This window comes from Rousettus aegyptiacus, unplaced genomic scaffold (assembly GCF_014176215.1).
Source record: "Rousettus aegyptiacus isolate mRouAeg1 unplaced genomic scaffold, mRouAeg1.p scaffold_m13_p_1, whole genome shotgun sequence".
Lineage (NCBI taxonomy): Eukaryota > Metazoa > Chordata > Mammalia > Chiroptera > Pteropodidae > Rousettus > Rousettus aegyptiacus.
Window position 1 is genome coordinate 31,735,442 of NW_023416284.1, and position 20,757 is coordinate 31,756,198.

General features: G+C 33.4%; 1 protein-coding gene across 7 annotated transcripts in view; it reads right to left on the minus strand.

Moving 5' to 3' along the window:
- Positions 1-20,757, minus strand: part of SPATA6 (spermatogenesis associated 6) — a 95,054-nt gene that overhangs the window by 51,702 nt on the left and 22,595 nt on the right. For 6 of the 7 annotated variants that reach the window (XM_036233728.1, XM_036233729.1, XM_016151313.2 and 3 more), the window contains exons 4-6: positions 14,086-14,127; positions 12,924-13,048; positions 3,939-4,019 (exon numbers count right to left, since the gene is read on the minus strand). In XM_036233728.1, the coding sequence (XP_036089621.1) occupies positions 3,939-4,019; positions 12,924-13,048; positions 14,086-14,127 (248 nt within the window). Of the gene's footprint in view, positions 1-3,938; positions 4,020-12,923; positions 13,065-14,085; positions 14,128-20,757 lie in introns of all 7 variants that reach the window. The other variant, XM_016151315.2, reaches the window with a different exon arrangement.

The window sequence follows — 20,757 nt, forward strand, 5'->3', positions numbered from 1 at the left end:
CAAGTAATTAATGAAAATGAAAGTCCAATATTTAATCACTTGAAAAATCTAAGAAAGTCAGAAAAATTATTTTTCAGCATACTAAATTATGAAGGCAAACTTTGATCTATCATTTATAATTATCTAAAAACTGAATATTTAAGAGGGCTTTGTTTAGTAATGTCACAGATATGCATGCTTAATTGTTGATTATGAAATCTTTATGGAGAAAACTATTAGAATATGTTTCATCCATACTGCTTTAATTACATAAACGTATGAAATGTATTACTTGGATTATACAAGGTAAATAGGATTTTCAGATCTTTTCCAAACTATAACTTTACAATTCAGAGACAGATATTTGTACTATCTTAATTCTGGTTCCATATTGTTATAAAAGTAAAAATGTATAAAAGACACATATTAATTTTAATGACTAGTATTTTATCTTCTAAAAAATTTGTTAGCAGCTTAAAATTTTAAAAAACAAATGCGATGTTTCTAATTCTTTTTTGCATTAGGATAACATTTTATATAGTCTCTGCCTTATGAATGCATTAAACACTGGATTACAAGTAAATAAGACCTTTTCACTATCTAGAATTATATATTTTCCAATATGAAGAGAAAATGGACAGGTAAGAATCTTTGAGCATCTTCCTAAATTTAATCGCTTTTAAAAAACACCGATCATACCCTCTCTCTACTTTCTCAATCCTGCTCCCTATTTTCTAAAGGTATCTCTTCTAAGAAAGTAAAACACGAATGTGAAATAGAAGGGAGAAGAGTCAAGTATTCTTTAAAAACAAATAAACAGGAAAGAACTTATATTTTCCTAATTGGAAAAATAAGTCCATCAGTTTCACACAAACCAGCAGCATCAGATTATTTCATTGCCTTTCTTCTTCTATAGCTCTTGATATGCTCCTGGACCTTCTCCCACCTTGTTCAATGGCTTCGACGAGTAATTCAGAATTCTTCTATGTTATCCCATTTCATCCACCTCTATGACATCACATTGACTCACAGAAGCAAGATTAACATGTAAAAGGAGCTTTGAGGTTTAATAAAATGTTCAAGCAACATATCTAAGACTTCGGGCTTAAACTTTCCATTTATCAGCTTCGATTATCTCCTTATACTTTGTCTTGGATGTCATCATTATTCAGATCCAAACTGAAAATTCTTTGCTGACCAAAACTTCTTTTCCTTAACCTACTTCTTTTATTCTCACCCTCCTCACCTTCTCTGACCCTCGACCTCTTTCCCCGAGACCTTCATAAATTTTTAATAAATCTTCGCTACAGATCCAGATGAACCAACCCATAATCACCCATTTCAGCAATACTGTAAAGTTCTTATTTACCTCTGATTATACCAAACCTAAAGTAACTAACCCCATCTTCTTTCTTCATATTTTTGAATGCTGAATACTACTAGAGGAAGTTATAAACTGTGGTGTATCTACTACAGATATATGCTGTCTAACTTCACTCGACCTTCAGTGCATCCTATTAAAGCCCAATAAAACTTAAAATAATGGCTGTCTTATACTGTTGACATAATAATGGCTCCCTCCTTTGGTCAACAGGACAGTATGATAGCACACATAACACAAGGAGGGATTTGAAAAGTATTTGCAGTCTTTTACTCCTGAAAACCTTCCTGCCTCTAAGTGACTGAGACAAATTGAGCTAAATTAGCCTACTAGAAAATGAGTCTTATGGCATTGTCCCTGCTGAAATCAAGCCAATTACCAGAAATGAAAAGTCTGTCCTGGACCAAAAAGGCAGCCAATCGGCAGACATGTGAACGAAGCCATCCTAGATCATTCAGCCCTAGTCTAGCCAGTACAGACCAAAAGAATCACCGACTCGATCCACAGAACTGTGAGGAACATTGTGTTTTAAGCCACTAAGTTAGTGTGGATTTTACATAGCAAAAGCTTAACAAATATATTAATAAAAGCTACTATTGATATTTAATAATAAATTTTACTTTGTAGGAGATTTAAAAAAGTAGAAAACTAGTTTTATTCTGGAAAATCACAGTAATATGCATAATTTTTCAGTCCTTTCAATTGGTGACAAAACATCCAATTTGAAAACAATGTGCCTAAAAGAATAAAAATCATTATAAGTATTTGTAAACTTCAATAATTTCATGATTTTACTGACTCCTCTCTTAAAAACCAAAATGGTTTGTTTTATTCTTTACTTGAATCTGAAAATGCTGCTTTATCGTCATTCAAATTTTACTTGTTACTAATATTCACTTTTGAAGAAAGCAGATTTATCATGTTCTCAAATAAGTTCAAATCAGATTAAAATACTGGCTGTTCGCATTCAGAATTTTAATGTAAGAGTGTCTATTTTGCTGTGCCTACCAGACAGTGTTGCAACTATTGTCTTCTGATCTCTCCCAATTGTCTTAATTAAAAGATAACCTCGTAATGGCCACAAAATTAATTAATTATATGTTATATGTCAGGCATATTGCATATAGTCTCTATTTTCATTTTTAAAGCAGCCTTATGAGGAAGAGGAACCCATATCTGGCTGATTCTAAAGCATATTTTCTTAAACGGTTTGACACCAAAGCCTAGTCTCTCACATATCTGTTCAATAGCGAAAAAATGAGGGACATTTTTGAAATAGCAAGTTAAAGAAATGAAAAAGTCTTCCAAAAAGTCTACAGAGAAAAATGTTAGCTCCTAAGTCTAAAGAAACAAATGGGGTGACAGCTTACACTTAGAAAGGATCCCCCACCAAGCTGTACTTGCGGAATGTGTGCACTTTAATGTGTATATGTTATACTCCAGATTAAAAAAAAAAAGACTTTTCTACCAACCCACTAAAAGGGCATACCCCAATGTGGAGAGAAAAATTTTGTCTGAGTCCAGGTAAGAGATTTCTAATAATTTATAATTTATAACAACTGTGCACAGCGCATATCACAAAACAAGTCAGTAACATATCTCTATGATTGGAAACCCCAGGCTGTTAGAGCTCTAACGGCTGTGCTTCAACTTGCATTTAAAAAAGATAAACAACTACAGTCAAACTCTGACATACTAAATATCTTGCAAATAAAATATGATTCCCTTGATAATTTTATAATTATATTTTACCTTTTTAGTTTCAATCAGTTATCATCCTCAGCAAATTTACTCTAAAACTGATAATGCAATAATTTAACACTCCACTCTTCCCATCATAGGCCTAGTCCTGCCCTGTTTGGGTTCTCTGGGCTTTATATATTACTGGCTCTTCATCACAGACTGACCATTGTTACCTGGTCATAATGCAACCACATATGAGTGAAACCTAACATGTGGACAAGGTAGCAAGATGATCCTAGTGACTTAGTAAGAAGTTAGACCAAAAGGAATATTAGATCCAGATATCTAAGTTTACTGAAGGCAGTTTTCACAAATATAGAAGGTGCTTAGGCTGGAGTATCCAAGCTTCCCTTGATCTGATAGTATCAGTATGGCTACCAAAACTGAGCAACAGTCCCTTAAGGAATGAGAGACACTCAAGAAACCATACTCACTAAACACCAATATCCCAGCCTGAGAACCTATGATTATATGTGCTAAAAAAGGTATCCTTTGAACTTTCGGTGGTGACCTGTAACTTCTGAAAAACTTATAGAAGCCTCCAATCTAGTTCTCATGGGACTTCTTGATCCCAGTATCTCTCTGACAGCCGAATTTCTTGGCATTAAAACAAAAAGGTCCATAAAGTTAAAAAATAATAATAAAATAACATCATGGCACATTTATTAAGATGTAACCAAGCTGCTAAAACCTATGTTAATCATTTTACCTAAAGATTGACCAAAAAAAGTGAAAATAGCTATATCCAAAAATAATAATAATAAATAATGCTTGCCAAATGCCCATAAATATAAACAAATAAATTAAATCATTAAATACTTTAAATGACTTTAACCTGAGTGCGGCACTTCCTTGAACTTATCAGACATTCAGTAATCACTGAGGTTGTAGAAAATTCCAGCTTTGGAGCAATTCCCTGAGGGGGCAAAAGGATATTGTTAGACATTTCAATTTTAAAAAGGATAATTATTAGTAATGGAAATATGAACTAGAGTAATAAACACTTGTCAAGGTTCAGCTGCTTCATTTGTTGGTTTGCACTTCTTATTAAAGACAACATAATAATGCTAAATGTTAGCTAGAAACAGTTTCACCGCTGATGATTCACTTATGAGTTGATTGCATTATTTTTATAGAATAATTAATACTTTTTTTCATTTTCAAGTGTATCCCTTTTAAGATTTTAAAACTACGATATACTATTAAAGTCACAAGTACATAAAAATATTTAATGGATTTCAGCTCTTTTAATTTTTGCAACTTAAGATATATCTAACTACAATCAAGAAATACTTTGAATAGTCTGTTAAAAAAATCACAGCTCCTGGGTATGCAGTTGTTGAAAATAGAAGAGAGCTAAATCTCTACTAATTCTTTCAACATTTTTTCCATAATGTACCTTACATTCATATCTATGAATGACTCTGGCTTTTATTTCTTGCAACATTTCAATCACCAGCTTGAACATTGTTTTTGAGGAAGTGAAAACAAATGGTGAAATTCAAAGGGACAGTAACAAAGCATCTAAGAAAATATTTGGAAGCACACAAGTTATGAATTCACTGAAACATTAAAAGACATTGTCTGTACCTACTGCAGCTTTACTCTAATATAGTGGAAAACAGACATTGACCAAAGGTACCTACATTGTCCTCTACAAACACAGTCTTTGACCTTCTAAGTTTAAAGTTTCAAACATCAAACATGTTACAGAAAAGCAAGTCTTATTTGCCTAAGAATTAACTGAATGATTGTTTCCTTGCAAACATATCTATTATTAACGATGTCCACTATGCCTTTGTTAGTTATCTATTGCTGATAACATATCAGCAGCTTAAAACATTAATAAACACTTATTATCTCATATGGTTTCTATGGGGCAGGGATGTGCAGAAGCTAAACTGAATAACTTTGGCTCAAAATTTCTCATGAGATTACAATCAAGATGTAATAGGCTGCAGTCATCTGTAGGCTTTATTGGGGCTAGAAGATCTGCTACTCAAGAAGGCTTATTCACACAGCTTTGGCTGAAGGCCTCACTTTTCTAGCTTTTGCAAGGAGACTTAGCTTCTCATCACATAAACCTCTCCACAGGGCTGCCTGAATGTTCTCATGACATATATATATATATATATATATATATATATATATATATATATATATACACACACACACACACACACACACACACACACACACACACACACACACACACATATATATATAGAGAGAGAGAGAGAGAGAGGAGGAAGAGGAGGAGGAGAGGAAGGAGAGAAAAAGAAAAATTCCTATATATGGGAGTCTCTCTCTCTCTTTCTTTATATATATACATCCTTAGCACTCTTCCGAATATATGTAAAAGTTAACTCAAATTGAAGGAAGAAAGATAATTATTAATGGTCCATACTCTTACGTTTACATTGCCAATCTAAAATAATAGAGCATTTTAAATTACTTTTAAAAGACCATAATTTAAAATCATTTTTTTTTCATTGCAGGTTACTATACAGTTGAAACACTTTTTGAAAACTTTCATAATATAGAAGGTGGCTAATGGACACTGAAAACATCCCCAAAAAGAAATATTTCCTAGATTTGCTAGTCCATTTTTATGCTTTCGGCAAGCTGAAGTTGCTGTTTCCTAGGATAGAGCATATCATAAACATAGACCTAAAGGAGAATTAATCCACCATATTGGCTCATATATCACCCCACTTTCCTTATTCAGACTATTCTTTTATAAACTTAGTAAAAAATGTCCAAATTATGTCAAGCTAAACAACTTTTGCTTTTTGCTTTTTTGAAACAGCAGAGGCTTCTCTCAGTTTCTTTAAGTGGAGGACATTTTCAGGGATGAGATTATTTTGAAATCGTCTAACAAAAGTTGAAGGAAGCTGGACAGAGGATGGAAGAGTCAGCTGTCAAACTGCGGTTTTCGCTTTTAGGTGTTATGCATGTATATTCCATCTACTAAACGAACATATAATAACCTGTCCAAACTCCTATTAATGAACATTTCAATTATTTCCACTTTTCACTATAATTAATTAACAATGCTACTAATGAACATTCCTAAGAAGTCTCTTAGTGTATCAGAGAAAATACATCTCCTAGAAGGTTGTAGGCTATGAGAATCTTTGTCTTTGCTAGATAATTCTGAATTGTGGTTGTTCCAGTGTATGTGGTAAACAGCATAAAGGAGTTTCCTTTTTTGATATTGTCAGATTTATTAAATTTTATCATTTTTACACTTTAAAAATGAAATCATATGGTTGTTTTATTTTAGATTTCCATATATATTAGTAATAGTGAGTGCCTTCCAAATGTTTATTGGTCATTCTTTTGAAAGGAAACTAAAGAGAGAAGAGAGACAGACAGATAAGGATGGAGAAGAGGGTGCGGAGGAGAAAGAAAGGAGAGAAATGTGAAGAATATAAGGCAAAATAGCGCTTGGTAATTTTGGGTGGTAGATGCATGGGTTTTGTTAAATTATTTTCATTTCATTCCAGTATGTTTAAAATAACAGTAAAATTTCAGAAAACCATTAAAGTTTTTTTCTGTCTTTATTTTTTATTTTTTATGGTGACATTGGTTAATGAAATCCAATAAGTTTCAGCTATAAACTTTAACAGTAAGGCATATATATGTTTATACTGTTGTTCACTTCTCATAGTCAGAGTTCTCTCTGTCACCACATATTTGATTCCCTTCACTCTGTCTAGCTCCCCCCTCCCCTCGACCCCCTCCCCTCTGGTCCACTGTCCATGTCTATAAGCCTCCATTTGTTTGCCCTCTTCATTTGTTGCTTCTAAGTGTATATTCCACATATAAGTGATATGTGGTTTTCAACTTTTTCTGTCTGGCTTATTTTGCTTAGCATGATTATCTCAAGGTCAATTCATGTTGTCACAAATGGTAGTATTTCATCTCTTCTTATGGCTGAGTAATATTCCATTGTATAAATGTACCACAGCTTCTTTAGGCAATCATCTATCATAGGACACTTCAGTTGCTTCTATGTCCTGGCCACTGGGAATAATGCTGCTAAGAACATTGGTGTGCAAATATCTTTTCAGATATGAGTTTTCAAGTCTTTGGAATAAATACAGGGTACAGGATTGCTGGATTGTATGGTAGATCAATTCTTAGTTTTTTGAGGAACCTCCATGCTGTTTTCCATAGTGGCTCTATTGACTTGCAGTCCCACCAGCAGTGTCTGAGGGTTCCTTTTTCTCCACATCCTTTCCAACATTTGTTATTACTTGTTCTATTGATTATAGCTATTCTAACAGGTGTGAGATGATATCTCACTGTGGTTTAGATTTGCATTTCCCTAATCGTTAGCGATGTTCAGCATCTTTTCTTATATTTATTGGCCATTTGTATGTCTGGTAGGGAGAAGTGTCTGTTCAGGTCCTCTGCTCATTTTTTGATTGGATTGTTTCTTTTTATGTTGCCATTCAGTTGTCTGAGTTCTTTGTATATTTTAGATATTAGGCCCTTATCAGAGGCGTTGCTTGCAAATATATTTTCCTATTTGGACGGTTGTCTCTTTACCTTGTTGATGGTTTCTTTTGCTGAGCAGAAGCTTTTTATTTTGATGTAGTTCCATTCATTTATTTTTGCTTTTACTTCCTTGTTTTTGAGGTCAAATCATAAAATCCTCTTTAAGTTCAAGATCCTTGAATTTTGATCCTATGTTTTCTTCTATGCATTTTATTGTTTCCAGTCTTATATTCAGGTTCTTAATCCATTCTGAGTTAATTTTGGTGTGTAGTGATAAACAACAGTCTAGTTTCATTCTTTTGCAGGTGGCTTTCCAGTTTTCCCAGCACCATTTTATTGAGGAGGCTTACCTTTCTCCACTGTATATTTTGGCTTTTTCTGTCAAAAACTATTTGCCTTTATAAATATGGATTTACTTCTGAACTCTCGATTCTGTTCCACTGGTCCATGTGTCTGTTTTGCTGCCAATACCATGCTGTTTTGATTACTGTTGCTTTGTAGTATAATTTGAAGTAGGGCAGAGTGAAGCCTCCATCCTCATTCTTTTTCTCAGGATGGCTTTGGCAATTCGGGGTCTTTTGTGCTTCCATACAAATCTGACGATTTTTTTGTTGTATTTCTTTAAAAAATGCCGATGGGATTCTGATAGGGATTGCATTAAATCTGTATAATGCTTTAGGTAATATGGTCATTTTAATTATGTTCATTCTTCCAATCCAAGAACATGGAAAATCTTTCCATTTCTTTGTATCTTCTTCGATTTCTTTTAATAAGGCCTTGTAGTTTTTATAATATAGGTCCTTCACATATTTCATTAGATTTATTCCTAGGTATTTTATTCTTTTTGTTCCAATTGCAAAAGGAATTATTTTTCCACTTCTTTTTCTGACACTTCATTATTAGAGTATGGATTTTTGAACATTGATTTTGTATCCAGAAACTTTACTGTATTTGCTTATTGTTTCCAGTAGTGTTCTTGTGGAGTCTTTAGGGTTTTCTATATAGAGGATCATGTCATCCAAAAATAGTGACAGTTTGACTTCTTCGTTTCCTATTTGGATGCCTTTTATATTTTCCTCTTGCCTGATTGCACTCACTAGGACCTCCAATGTTACATTGAATAACAGTGGCGATAATTAACAGCCTTGCCTTGTTCCTGATCTTAGAGGGAAGGTTTTTAGTTTTCGCCACTAAGCATAATGTTGACTGAGGGTTTGTCATATATGGCCTTTATTATGTTAAGTCACTTTCCTTCTATACTGATAATGTTAAGTGTTTTGATCATAAATGGATGCTGTATCTTGTTGAAGACTTTTTCTGCATCTATTGATATGATCATATGATTCTTATGTTTTAATTTGTTTATGTGGTGTACCGCAGTAATTGATTTGCATATATTAAACCATCCCTGTGCCTCTGGGATGAAGCCTACTTGATCATGGTGCATAATCTTTTTAATATGTTGCTGTATTTGGTTCACTAGTATCTTATTTAAGATTTTTGCGTCTGTGTTCATGAGAGATATTAGTCTGTAGTTTTCTTTTTTTGTGTGTTATCTTTACCAGGTTTGGGTATCAGGGTAATATTGGCCTCATATAATGAGTTGGGAAGTATTGCTTCCTTTTTTGGAAGAGTTTGAGGAGAATAGGTATTAAATCATCTTTGAATGTTTGGTAGAATTCACTGGTGAAGCCATCCAGTCCTGGACTTTTACTTTTTGGTAGGTTTTTGATGATTGTTTCCATTTCCATACTGCTAATCAGTCTATTTAGATTTTCCAGTCTTCTTGATTCAGACTACGAAGACTTTATTTTTCTAGGTACTGGTCCATTTCTTCTAGGTATATAACACTTTTTCATAGTATTTTTGTATGATCCTTTGTATTTCTGCAGTATCTGTCATAATTTCCTCTCTTTCATCCCTGATTTTGTGTCCTTTCTTTTTTCCTTAGTGAGTCTAGCCAGGGGTTTGTCAATTTTATTAACCTTCTCAAAGAACCAACTCTTTGTTGCATTTACTTTTTCTATTGTTTTGTTGTTGTTGTTTGTTTTCAATTTCATTTATTTCTGCTCTAATTTGGATTATTTCTTTCCTTCTGCTGACTTTAGGCTTCATTCATTCTTCCTCTTCTAGTTTTTTAAGATGAAGCATTAGGTTTTTTGGGGGGGCTTGTTGTTGTTTTTGGAGATAGGTCTGTCATGATATGAACTTTCCTCTTATGACCACTTTGGTCATGTCCCAAAAGTTTGATATGTTGTATTATCATTATCATTTTCTATGTATCTCGATCTTTTTATTTTTTCTCTGACCCAGTTATTCTTCAGTATTATGTTGTTTAATCTCCATGTATTTGTGGTTCTTCCCGCTTTCTTTTTTACAGTTGATCTCTAGTTTCAAAGCATTATGATCAGAGAATATAGTTGGTATGATTTCAACCCTCATATTTGTTGAGGCTATCTCTGCGTCCCAATATGTGGTCAATCCTTGAGGATATTCCATGTGCACTAGAGAAGAATGTATAAGCTGCTGTTTGGATGAAAGGCTCTGTAAATGTCAATTATGTTCAGTTGGTCTAATGTGTCATTTAAGGATATTATTTCCTTATTGATGTTCTGTTTCAATGACCAGTCCACATCTGACAATGGAAAATAATAGTGTTTTGTTCTGTTTCTCCACTTAGTTCTGTTAGTAACTGTTTTTATATTTTGGGGCTCCTTGGTTGGGAGCAAAATATTAATAACTATTAAGTCTTCTTGATGCATGATTTTCTTTATCATTATGAAGTGTCCCTCAGTATCTTTCTTCATCTTTTTGAATTTGAAGTCTATTTTGTCTGATATTAGTACCACTACTCCTGCTTTTCTCTGAATGCCATTTGCTTGAAATATCATTTTCCACCCCTTCACTTTGAGTCTATATCTGTCTTTGTTGCTGAGATGTGTCTCCTGGAGGCAGCGTATGGTTGGGTTTTGTTTCGTGATCCATTCTGCAACTCTGTGTCTTATTATTGGTGAGTTCAGTCCATTTACATTTAGAGTGATTATTGAAATATGCAGAATTCTTATAGCCATTTTATCTTTTGCTTTCTGGTATATCCCAGTATTTCCATTGCTTCCTTGTCTTTGTGCTTCTGTTATCTTTATTTTGGTTGGCTTTTGTGGGTTTTCCCTCTGGTCCTTCTTGTTTTATGTTAGATACTTCAGTTCTGAATCTTTGGTATGTGGTTACCTTTATGAATATGTAAAAGATAGTTATGTATATACAGTCATCCATTTTCTTCTGCGCATGCTTTACCTCCATTCCCCTTTGCAAATTTGGATCTTTGAATCCCCATCTTTTCAGTCATTATTATCTCAATTTGTCCATATGTATGCTGAATGTTCATTACCATCTTGCAATAGCAAATCTCTTCTTATTGTTTAAGCTTATAATGTCCTGTTCTTAGTAAGGGTTGTACTCCTCTACTTCTATATGCCTGATAGTCACCTTATTCCTAATTATGTTTTTTTTGTTTTTGTCATTTTGTTTTATGTGAGCACTATTTCCTGTAGTGCAGGCTTCGTAGTGGAGAATTCCCTCAATTTTTGTATGTCTGGAAAGGTCTTTATTTCTCTTTCATATTTAAAAGAGAACTTAGCTGGATACATTATTCTAGGCTAGTAGTTCCTTTCACTTAATAGCCTGAATATTTGATTCCACTCCTTTCTGGCTTGTAAGGTTTCTGCTGAGAAGTCCAACAATAATCTAACAGGTTTTCCTTTATAAGTTACCATCTTCTTTCCCCTAGTTGCCCTGAGAATTCTGTCTTTGTCATTGATTTTTGATAATTTTAATGCAATGTGTCTTGGCAAAGGCCTTTCTGGGTTGGGATAATTGAGTGTTCTGTTCACTTTTTGAATTCCAAGCTCCAGCTCATTCCTTATATTTGGGAAATTCTCAACTATTTGTCTGAAAATGATTTCTAAATCGTACTCCTTTTTCTCCACTTTGAGAATGTCCATTATCCTTATGTTTCCTCTCCAGATGGTATGATCAAGTTTTTGTATTTCTCTTTCATTATTTTTCATTCTTTGGTTTCTCTCTTCTTCCTTCTGACTTATTTCTAGATTTCTGTCTTCGATATCACTGATCCATTCCTCCATTTAATCGACTCTATTTCCTAAGCTTGTTATTTCATTTTTCTACTCTTACAGTATATTTCCAGAAGTTCTATTCTGTTCCTTTTGAGGATTTCAATCTCCTTGCTAAAGAACTCATTCTGCTCATCTAGTTGTTTTTTCAATTCCAGAAATTTTGAATATGACTCCTTTCAGATCTCACTGAGTTTTTTCACAAGTACCATCCTGAATTCTCTGTCATTTAAGTCATGTATTTCTATGTCTGTACGCTTATTTTCTGGAGGTTTTTCTCTTTCTTTCTGAGATGCCTTGTCACCTTGGCTGTTCATGGTGTTTAATGGACTATTTCTCCACATGGGCATTAATGGAAATGTATTCTCCTTTTTTTCCAGAAAAAAATATTTATTATAAAAGGTCTCTCTTTAGCCTGTTGCAGAGAAGGTGCTTTTCTTTTGGTTTCCAGTAGGTGGCGTCTAAGCCTCTTGGATCCCTGCATTGTATAAAGCCTTAATAATGTCTTTTTTTTCTTCTAGATGTTTAATTGTGCTTACTACTCTCAGTCTCAGGCCCTGTCAGTTTCAGTAGCACTTGCTCAGATTCTCCTGGGGCTTCACGGTGTTCAGTCTCAGAGGCTATGGAGGGAGGAGCCCTTTGGGTTGGGAGTTGGGGGCTGTGGCTCAGCCTCGGTTTTGCAACCGTGGCTGGTAAAAATTGACTGTTGTTTCTCTGCCATCTTGCTTCTCTGCTTTCTGCCCTGATGACTGGGCCCTGCCGCCAGCTGCATGGAGCTCACCTCACTCTTAGGCAGGGCTGTTCAGGGAACTTATGCACCTTCTCCCCTCCTTCTCCCACAGGGATCTCCAGCAGTTGCGAGAGGCAGCTTCTTTATTTCTCCCAGTTTACCGCCCAACACCCAGGGTTCTAACTTGTGACAGCTCTAACACACAGATCCCATGCTTAGACGTGCTGGTATGCAGTTTGGGTGTTTTTTGTTAAGTTTTAGATGTCCTACTTATTGTCGTTTGAAGGGGCGATATCTGGGGACATCTTTCACTTTGCCATGTTCTCCAGGCCCAGAAAACCATTATGTTTTAAACCAAATTAAACTTTGAACTAGTTCCTCACCTTTCAGGTAATTTGCGTGTTTTAACAATAAGCCTGCATCATGAATTGTTTCAGAAAATAGCAGCACTTACTCGAAGGCCAGAAATCCTCCTCATGGTAACCTGGCGGTTTGAATCATGGTGTCCAGAAATTTGGTTTGGACCCGGGAACATGAAATCTCGTGTATTTTCATCATATGTAGACAGTGTTTCACCCACTACAAGAAAGATATCCTATGATTCAAATTATAACAAAATATTCTATTTAGAAACAAATCATCAGGTAACAATATATATAATGCCTGACGCCTTACTGAAATACCTGCTAGAGGGTGAAGGGGTTTTTTTCTATGAAAAGAAAATTAAAGTTATGTTAAATAAGTTAACATATTTCCTTATTCAGACATGTAGTGCATATTAATCATTATAACTCCCCTCTTTTGTAAAAGTGGGAATATTCATCTAAATTTAGTGAATATCTAAGAGTTCCTAAAAAAAAAACAAAGTCCTTGTAAATACAGCAAGTTGATATAACATTTACAAATCTGAAAGTTAATTACCATTTCCATATTTTTCTACTTTCCATCCTTTTCTACTTGCCATTATAAGGTATTATGTTCCATATTGAAAAAAATGTAGACATTCTCTGGTATTTGTGGTTATCTCAATTAGATACATATTTAATATCCAAAATTTTTCAAATTACTAGTTTTCAATAAAATATAACTCTTTTTTCCATGCAAAACATGTATTTGATTAAGACAGGTTCCTCCTATAATCATAGATATTAATAACTGAAATGAAACTATCCTTCATATTTTAACTCAAGCCATCCTAGAGATTTGTAATGCTTACTAAATGGGAAAGATTTTATTCCTGTTCATTCCCCATAATGGTCCATACATAAAAACAAAGATAATTGACTACTTTATCAAGAAAAGTGTTATAAAAATCACAAAAACTAAAAAATCAATTTTAATGAATGTCACAAAATACGCTGAAATGATATTGAATTATTTTTTCACTTTCAATTATTACTATATACTCATTTTTAGAACAGTGTTTTCAAATGTCACATGTAAATCTTTCTGTACATATTATTTTGGTCTACTGATATTTTACGCACACTAGACCAATACTAGAACCTCGACATTGTTCTTAATTTGGGAAAAAGGAAAAAAGATGAGATATTCAAAAAGCGTTTCATTGAAATGGGTTCACATGTCAATTACTTTATCAAAATACAATACAGTACCTGGTGGAACTAGTTGAATCAACTCAAACAATGCTGTATCATCTGAAAGTTTAAAGAAAAATTTCCTTAAATAAATTAATAACACACAAGTTAGTTACTTGATTAGAGAAGCATCTAAAAGTCAAAGTAATTGCTAGATAGACTACAGATATATTTACTAGTATACTGTGTGTGTGTGTATACACATGCATACATACATATATAATACATCTCTTATGGCTTTATTAACCTATAATGGAGATTAACCCTTCAATCTCTCTGGGGTTTTCTTTCTGATTTTTTAAAGACTTTATTTTTTTAAGTACTCTTTTTAGGTTTACAACACAACTAAGAGGGAGATGCAGAGATTTCCCATAAATTCCCTGTCCCCACACATGCATAGCCATTATCAACCTCGCTCACAGAAGTGGTACCAAGATGGAGCCAATGGAAAGCAGTATGAAGGTACCTCAAAAAATTAAAATTAGAAATACTATAATGATCCAGCAATTTCACTTCTGGGAATATATTCCAAGGAAACAAAAGCACTAACTTGAAATGATATCTACACCCCCATGTTCACAACAGCTTAATTTACAATATCAAGATATGGAAATTGTTTAAGTGTGTCCATCAATGGATGAATGGATAAAGAGGCCGCAAGATACACACACAGAGACACACACACATATACAAACATGCAATGGAATGTTGTTCAATCGTTAAAAAAAATGAGGAAATATTACCATTTACAACAACATGGATGGAACTTGAAGGCATTATACTAAATGAAATAAGTCAGACAGAGAAAGACAAATACCATACAATCTCACTTATACGTGAAATCTATAAAAGACCCCACTAAACTCATAGAAAAAGAGATCAGATTTTGGGGAGGAATTGAAGGAAAGTGGTCAGAAGGTTTGTCTTCCAGTTAAAAGATAAATAAGCATCAGGAATGTGATGTACAACATAATAAGTATAGCTAACACTGTTGTATAATACAGAGGAAAAATTAAGAGAGGAAATCCTAAGAATTCTCATCACAAGGAGACATTGATTTTCTTTTTATTGTATCTACATGAGATGATAGATGTTAACTAGCTACAATCATGTCACAATATATGTAAATCAAACCATCATGCTGTATACTTTAAACGAGGATGCATATCAATTATTTCTCAATAAAACTGGAAAAAAATAAACCTTCTAAAAAGAGGATAATAGAAGCAATAGGCACTTACCAAGAAATTAATGATTTCCTTTGCCTCATGCCATCTGATTTTGACAATTGTTCATCCTCTTTCTCACTAAAACCTCTTAACCTCAAAGTCCCTATAACTTTTTCGCTGACGATAAAACAGGTCTACTTTCCTCTTAAACCTAAGACATGCCATAATTCTGAACAATGTCAACCTGCATGTGAATGCCTCATCCAACACTTCTCTGATCTCAAATCCAGTACACTTATGCAAGGATCTGATTATTTATTTACATGCCTGATTCTTCTTTTATTAAAATGGACACTTCCTTGAACAAAGAGGCTGCATTTCATTCATTTTGGAATCCCCCGTATTCTCTCATAGTGACTGAGATTGCACAGGCAATCAAAAAGTTTTTTAAAAATTTCTTAGTTCTTATTATAGGTCAGTGGATAAGCAGCTTTTGCTTGAGAAGGCTTTTCTATCACCCCTCAAATCACACGACACTTTCCATGAATACATCATACCATTTTTCATCATATTACCAATAAATGGAAAGACAGAAAAGGACTAATGTTAGATAGTACTGAAAAAAAGAAATAGGCTTTTAAACACTCAATCTACTGCATATACAATAATTACAATACCTCATCACAAAGAAAAGCCCTGTCTTTTAGAAAATATCTAAACATAAAATTAAATTTCATTTGAAATCAAACAAATCAAATAATCTTAAGATATGCTCAGTGTCACAACTTTCTATACATACTCACACTATATATTTTTCCTGAGGTCATTTATTTTGCAACCTCAAATATTCAAAAAACATGATTATAAATTAAAGAATACATTAAAAAAGGACATAAGTAGTCAAAACTATAATATTATTTACTACTATTTAAAGAATATCTTCTGTATGTTGGGACTGAACTCCTATAAGCTTTACATAAATCCTCAAAACAAGCCTAACAAGCTATTATCTCCATTTTACTATAAACAAACAAACAACAACAACAACAACAAAAAAACCCAGAGACTAAAGGTTAAGGTTACCAAAGATAGTAAATTTCCTGAGATGAGATTTGAGCTCAGTTATTACTAACTGTCTTCCAAGCTTGCATTGTTTTCATTAACAACTCTACTGGAACTAGAAAGCAGCAATTTGCAAAATAAATGTGAGGTGAGAAAGTTGTATTTTGAATGAGGAGTAGAATAAAGAGATAGGACAGTAACTAGATGGGGGGCAAGGATAATGATAGAAAATATTTCTTTTTAAGATGAGAATTTACAGGATGTTTATACAGGGTGAGGGTTAGGTACAAGAGAGAGACTGAAGACATATGACGAAAGAAATGGAATCTAATGACCAAGGTATTAGAAATGGCATGAGGAGATGGATGAAGGGGATAAATAGAGAGAATAACCTTGAACAGAACAGAGAAACCTGTAAGACCAGGAGAAAGAAGATTAGAGTGGGTAATGATGTAGGTGATCCCAAGGACAAGGGTGCAGTAAACTGAAGCAGATCACTGCCATGGACTCGATTTTGGTCAGTGAAGTAGAAAACAGAGTCATTTGTTCATCTTAAGAATGCTTCGGTTTAAGCAAAAGGCATATATGATAAATGAATAAGCTTAGACTATCTATATGAGAAATTAGAGAGGAAGCTCCCCAGGAAGTAAAAAGACTGAAAGGTAGCACTGAGAAGCAACTTGTGTTGGCACGAACATAAAGTTCATAAGAGTTTATCAGCAACACCAAACTAATGCTTGCAAAATAGGTATTTGCATTATAGATCAAATCTATAATTTACTACATGAAAATTAATAAAGTAATACAAGATGTTGAAGAATTATATAAATCAAATTTAGAAAAACATTAAAGTGAGATGATGTTATAACTCAGAAAGAAGTAGAAATAGAGGAAGTAATTTCAAAAATGAATATTAAACTAAAACAAAAGCAAATAGACACAACAGATAATGCCTTAAAAGAAATTGAACATAAAAGTTTTTTTTTAATCAAAAGGAAACAAAAAAAGATTTTGAAATTTGAGAGAAAATAACTAATACTAACCAAGTAAAAAAGATCAACAAACTATAACAGAGTCTAATCAAGAAGACTATGACAAAGGACAAAAATAAATACTAAATAGTATATTTCAGGAAACTTTACAGAAATGAAAAAGATTAGAAACTACAAATGAAAGAGAACATATTGTACCTAAGAATACCAAGCCATAAAAAAAAAAAAAAAACTTCAGGACATATTCTAATAAAATTACTAGACTTAAAAAATATTTTAGGCATCTAAACAAACAAACAAAAAAAGATTTATAAGGGAAAGGGTACTAAACTTTGAGAAAATGATTTAAAGATCTGTGGGAAAACTAGGGGTAAGTTAAGCAAAAGCTAAAAAACTAAAATAAACTATAAAACTAAGCAAAGCAGAGCAAATTATTAATTTGAGTGAAAACAAAATTCATGCAGGAAAAATAACCACAGTATAAATACCACATGGTTCAGCTATAAATTCTTTAAATACATAATCATGAAAATATAAACCAAAATTGGGATAACATGTATTAAGGAGAGAAAGACAGAAAATAGGCACGTATGTGTTTTGAGGGTAAGCAGAGAATATACAAAAATATTTAAATCCTCATTTTCCATAAGGGAAAGTACAGATAATATCTAAAATTGAAAAATCAGAATGTTTCAAATGCAATATAAACATGTTAGAGATATGTAGGTGAGTACAAAGAAAAACAATTTTTAAAAACTGAAAAGTAGTCCGTAGGGAGCGGGAAATAATGACATGGATGTTATAGGGCTACTATTTTTTTGGTTGTAAAAAGCTTTGCAGACTATATATAACTCTGATATAAAGAAAAATGGCATTTTATAACCAATTAAAAATAATATTTTGATATAAGTAAAAAGCAAATTAAAAGGTAAGACATTAGCATTTGCATATATGTACATATTTATAGATAAGTACATATGCATGTATATGTGTATATGTAGTCACGTATATATGTAGCCTGAAAGTCCTACAGAATAGTAAAATTAAGGTAAAAAATCATTTCATAACAAAAAGTGAAAGACTTTAAAATAAAGCCAAGGAAGGAAACAGGGACTAAGTAAAATGAAAATGCCCCACCCTAGCCAGAATCATTCTGGAACCAAACACACAAGGAGAACATAGTCAATACAGCATCCATCACAATACTACATGATATTGCCAGGTACTATTGCTGTGAACAATTTACATTAAAAAAGAAAGAAAGAAAAAAATGCAGCTGTTAACAAAATGTATTTCCAATATCTTTACTAAAGGTATCAGTGATCTCAGAAGTGGCAATGGCCTCAGGAGTATAAAGTTTAAGAACAGTTTAAACAGAAAACAAAGTTAAGATTTCTGTGAAAATACTCTATACCTTCTAAATCTACCATTGACAAAACAACAAAATAAACAGCTCACATTGTTACTAAAACTCAACTGTAGAGAAAAGGCCCGAAAAGTAATTGCTTGAGTTTTAGTTCATATTTTATTGTAAGAACAAGGATTTTCTAAGAAAAATTATTTCCTAGTTCCTATAAAAAAACTTTCCACTCCTTTATATTTAAAAACCATATTTTGGCAAAAATACTTCAGGTAAATTGTTAAAGGAAAAGTCTTATAGAGAACTAATGCTGCTGGAAACCGAAAACTAAGTTAATATAAATTACAACTACTAGAATATGTAGTATAATTAACCTCATCTTATAGTTACCCTTCATCTTATAACTACTTACAGTTTTCCTCCTCCCTCTGTAAAAGTCTTCATTTTCACATGTACTTTTAGTGTGAGTTACAAAGTAAATGCACTGCAATACTCCAGAAATCTGAGTCATAAATAGCAAATCAAAAGCTACAGTAAATACCTTGAGAGCCAGAATACTATTAAACCTCTGTACCAGAAAGAACAATTGCTATCAAAATTTCCTCTAGATGCCTATTTACCTGCCCTAAATACAAAGGTGAATTGGTTGGAATGAATTTGCCATTGTGGATTTAAAATATGCATCCTGAGTCCTATAAGCTCTCCTGAGGATCCAGGCAAGGATACTTTCATGCATAGACTTTGAGGATTTATTCTCAGCCTTCAAATCTTTACCTGAAAGCATTTTAAACACCTCAAACACCAAGAAAGCACTAATTCCCAGAAGCTGAAAAACAGGGGCTCTAATGAAATTGCTTTTTTTCCCCTACAGGCAAGAGAAAGCAATAGGGACAACTAGTAATCTACTGCAATATAAATAAAGATCATATCTTCTCTTTATCTGAATGTTGAAGGGAATGAAGCCACAGCAGTTATTATAAATTTTCAAATGCAAATTGTTTCCTACAAATAGGTATCTCTCAATAGGATAGCTCCAACACTCATAAAAATAATGAGAGGCAATTATTATTATATTTTATGATATTTTATTTAGCTCCCTGGATAGCAAATGCCTAGTATGTATCATGTATTGTCATATGTACTAGAGATACGGGGAACAAAACAGGAAGAGTCTCTGCTCTTATAAAACTGTTTCTAATGAGAGAAAATAAAAAATAAATCATATATCAGCACTAGGGAGAAAAATAGGAGGACCATTCATCCCTATCTGCCCTGTGCAGTACCATTTTATACCTGTCGTCTTGGTTGAAATATTAAAAGCATACTCTTTTGACCTGAAAATATCCTGGTATAGAAGATATAATAACTCTAAAGATAATGGGAAAGAGATTGAGATATTGACCAAACGGTGATACTATTTTAGACAACACCGATGAGAAAAGGCTTCTTATTAGGATGATAAATTTGAGCAGTGACTGAAAAGAAGTGAGGGAGCAAGCACTGTATTTATCTGTATGAACAACTTTTCAGCAGATATTTGTGGCAGTGTGTGTTTGTACGTGTGTGTGTGTGTGTGAGAGAGAGAGAGAGAGAGAGCGCTTGTCTGTGTGTGTGTGTATGTGTGTGTGTGTGTAAAAGAACCTGCAAACCTTCATTGAGAAAGGATGAAAATCCAATTTCGACAAAGAAGCAGAAAAATTTTCATTATCTCTCTTGCCTAAAAATGGTTCCCAGGATATACAGCTTTAGCCATAACTAATTTTATTCTGGTAAATTCCAGGATTAAAACTATCTCCCTAAAGAAAATGCCTTCACTATGAATGTAAAATTTCCCTGTTATGGCTTATAATACCTTTGGCACTTAATATCATTTTATACATCAAAAATGTATACTTCCTCAGAGTCTTAGGTGATTCTGAGCTTTTGGAGTTTCCTTACAGGTGTGAAATGGAACTGGGAAGTTCTCCAAATATTAGCAACAGTAACAGTAGCAATGCACCACCAATTACAACAAACAATTTTAAGTGTTTACTGTGTGTCAAGGACTGCTCTAAGCACTTTACCTAAGGTTACTCAAGGATCTGACCCTTTACCAGACTGTCCAGTT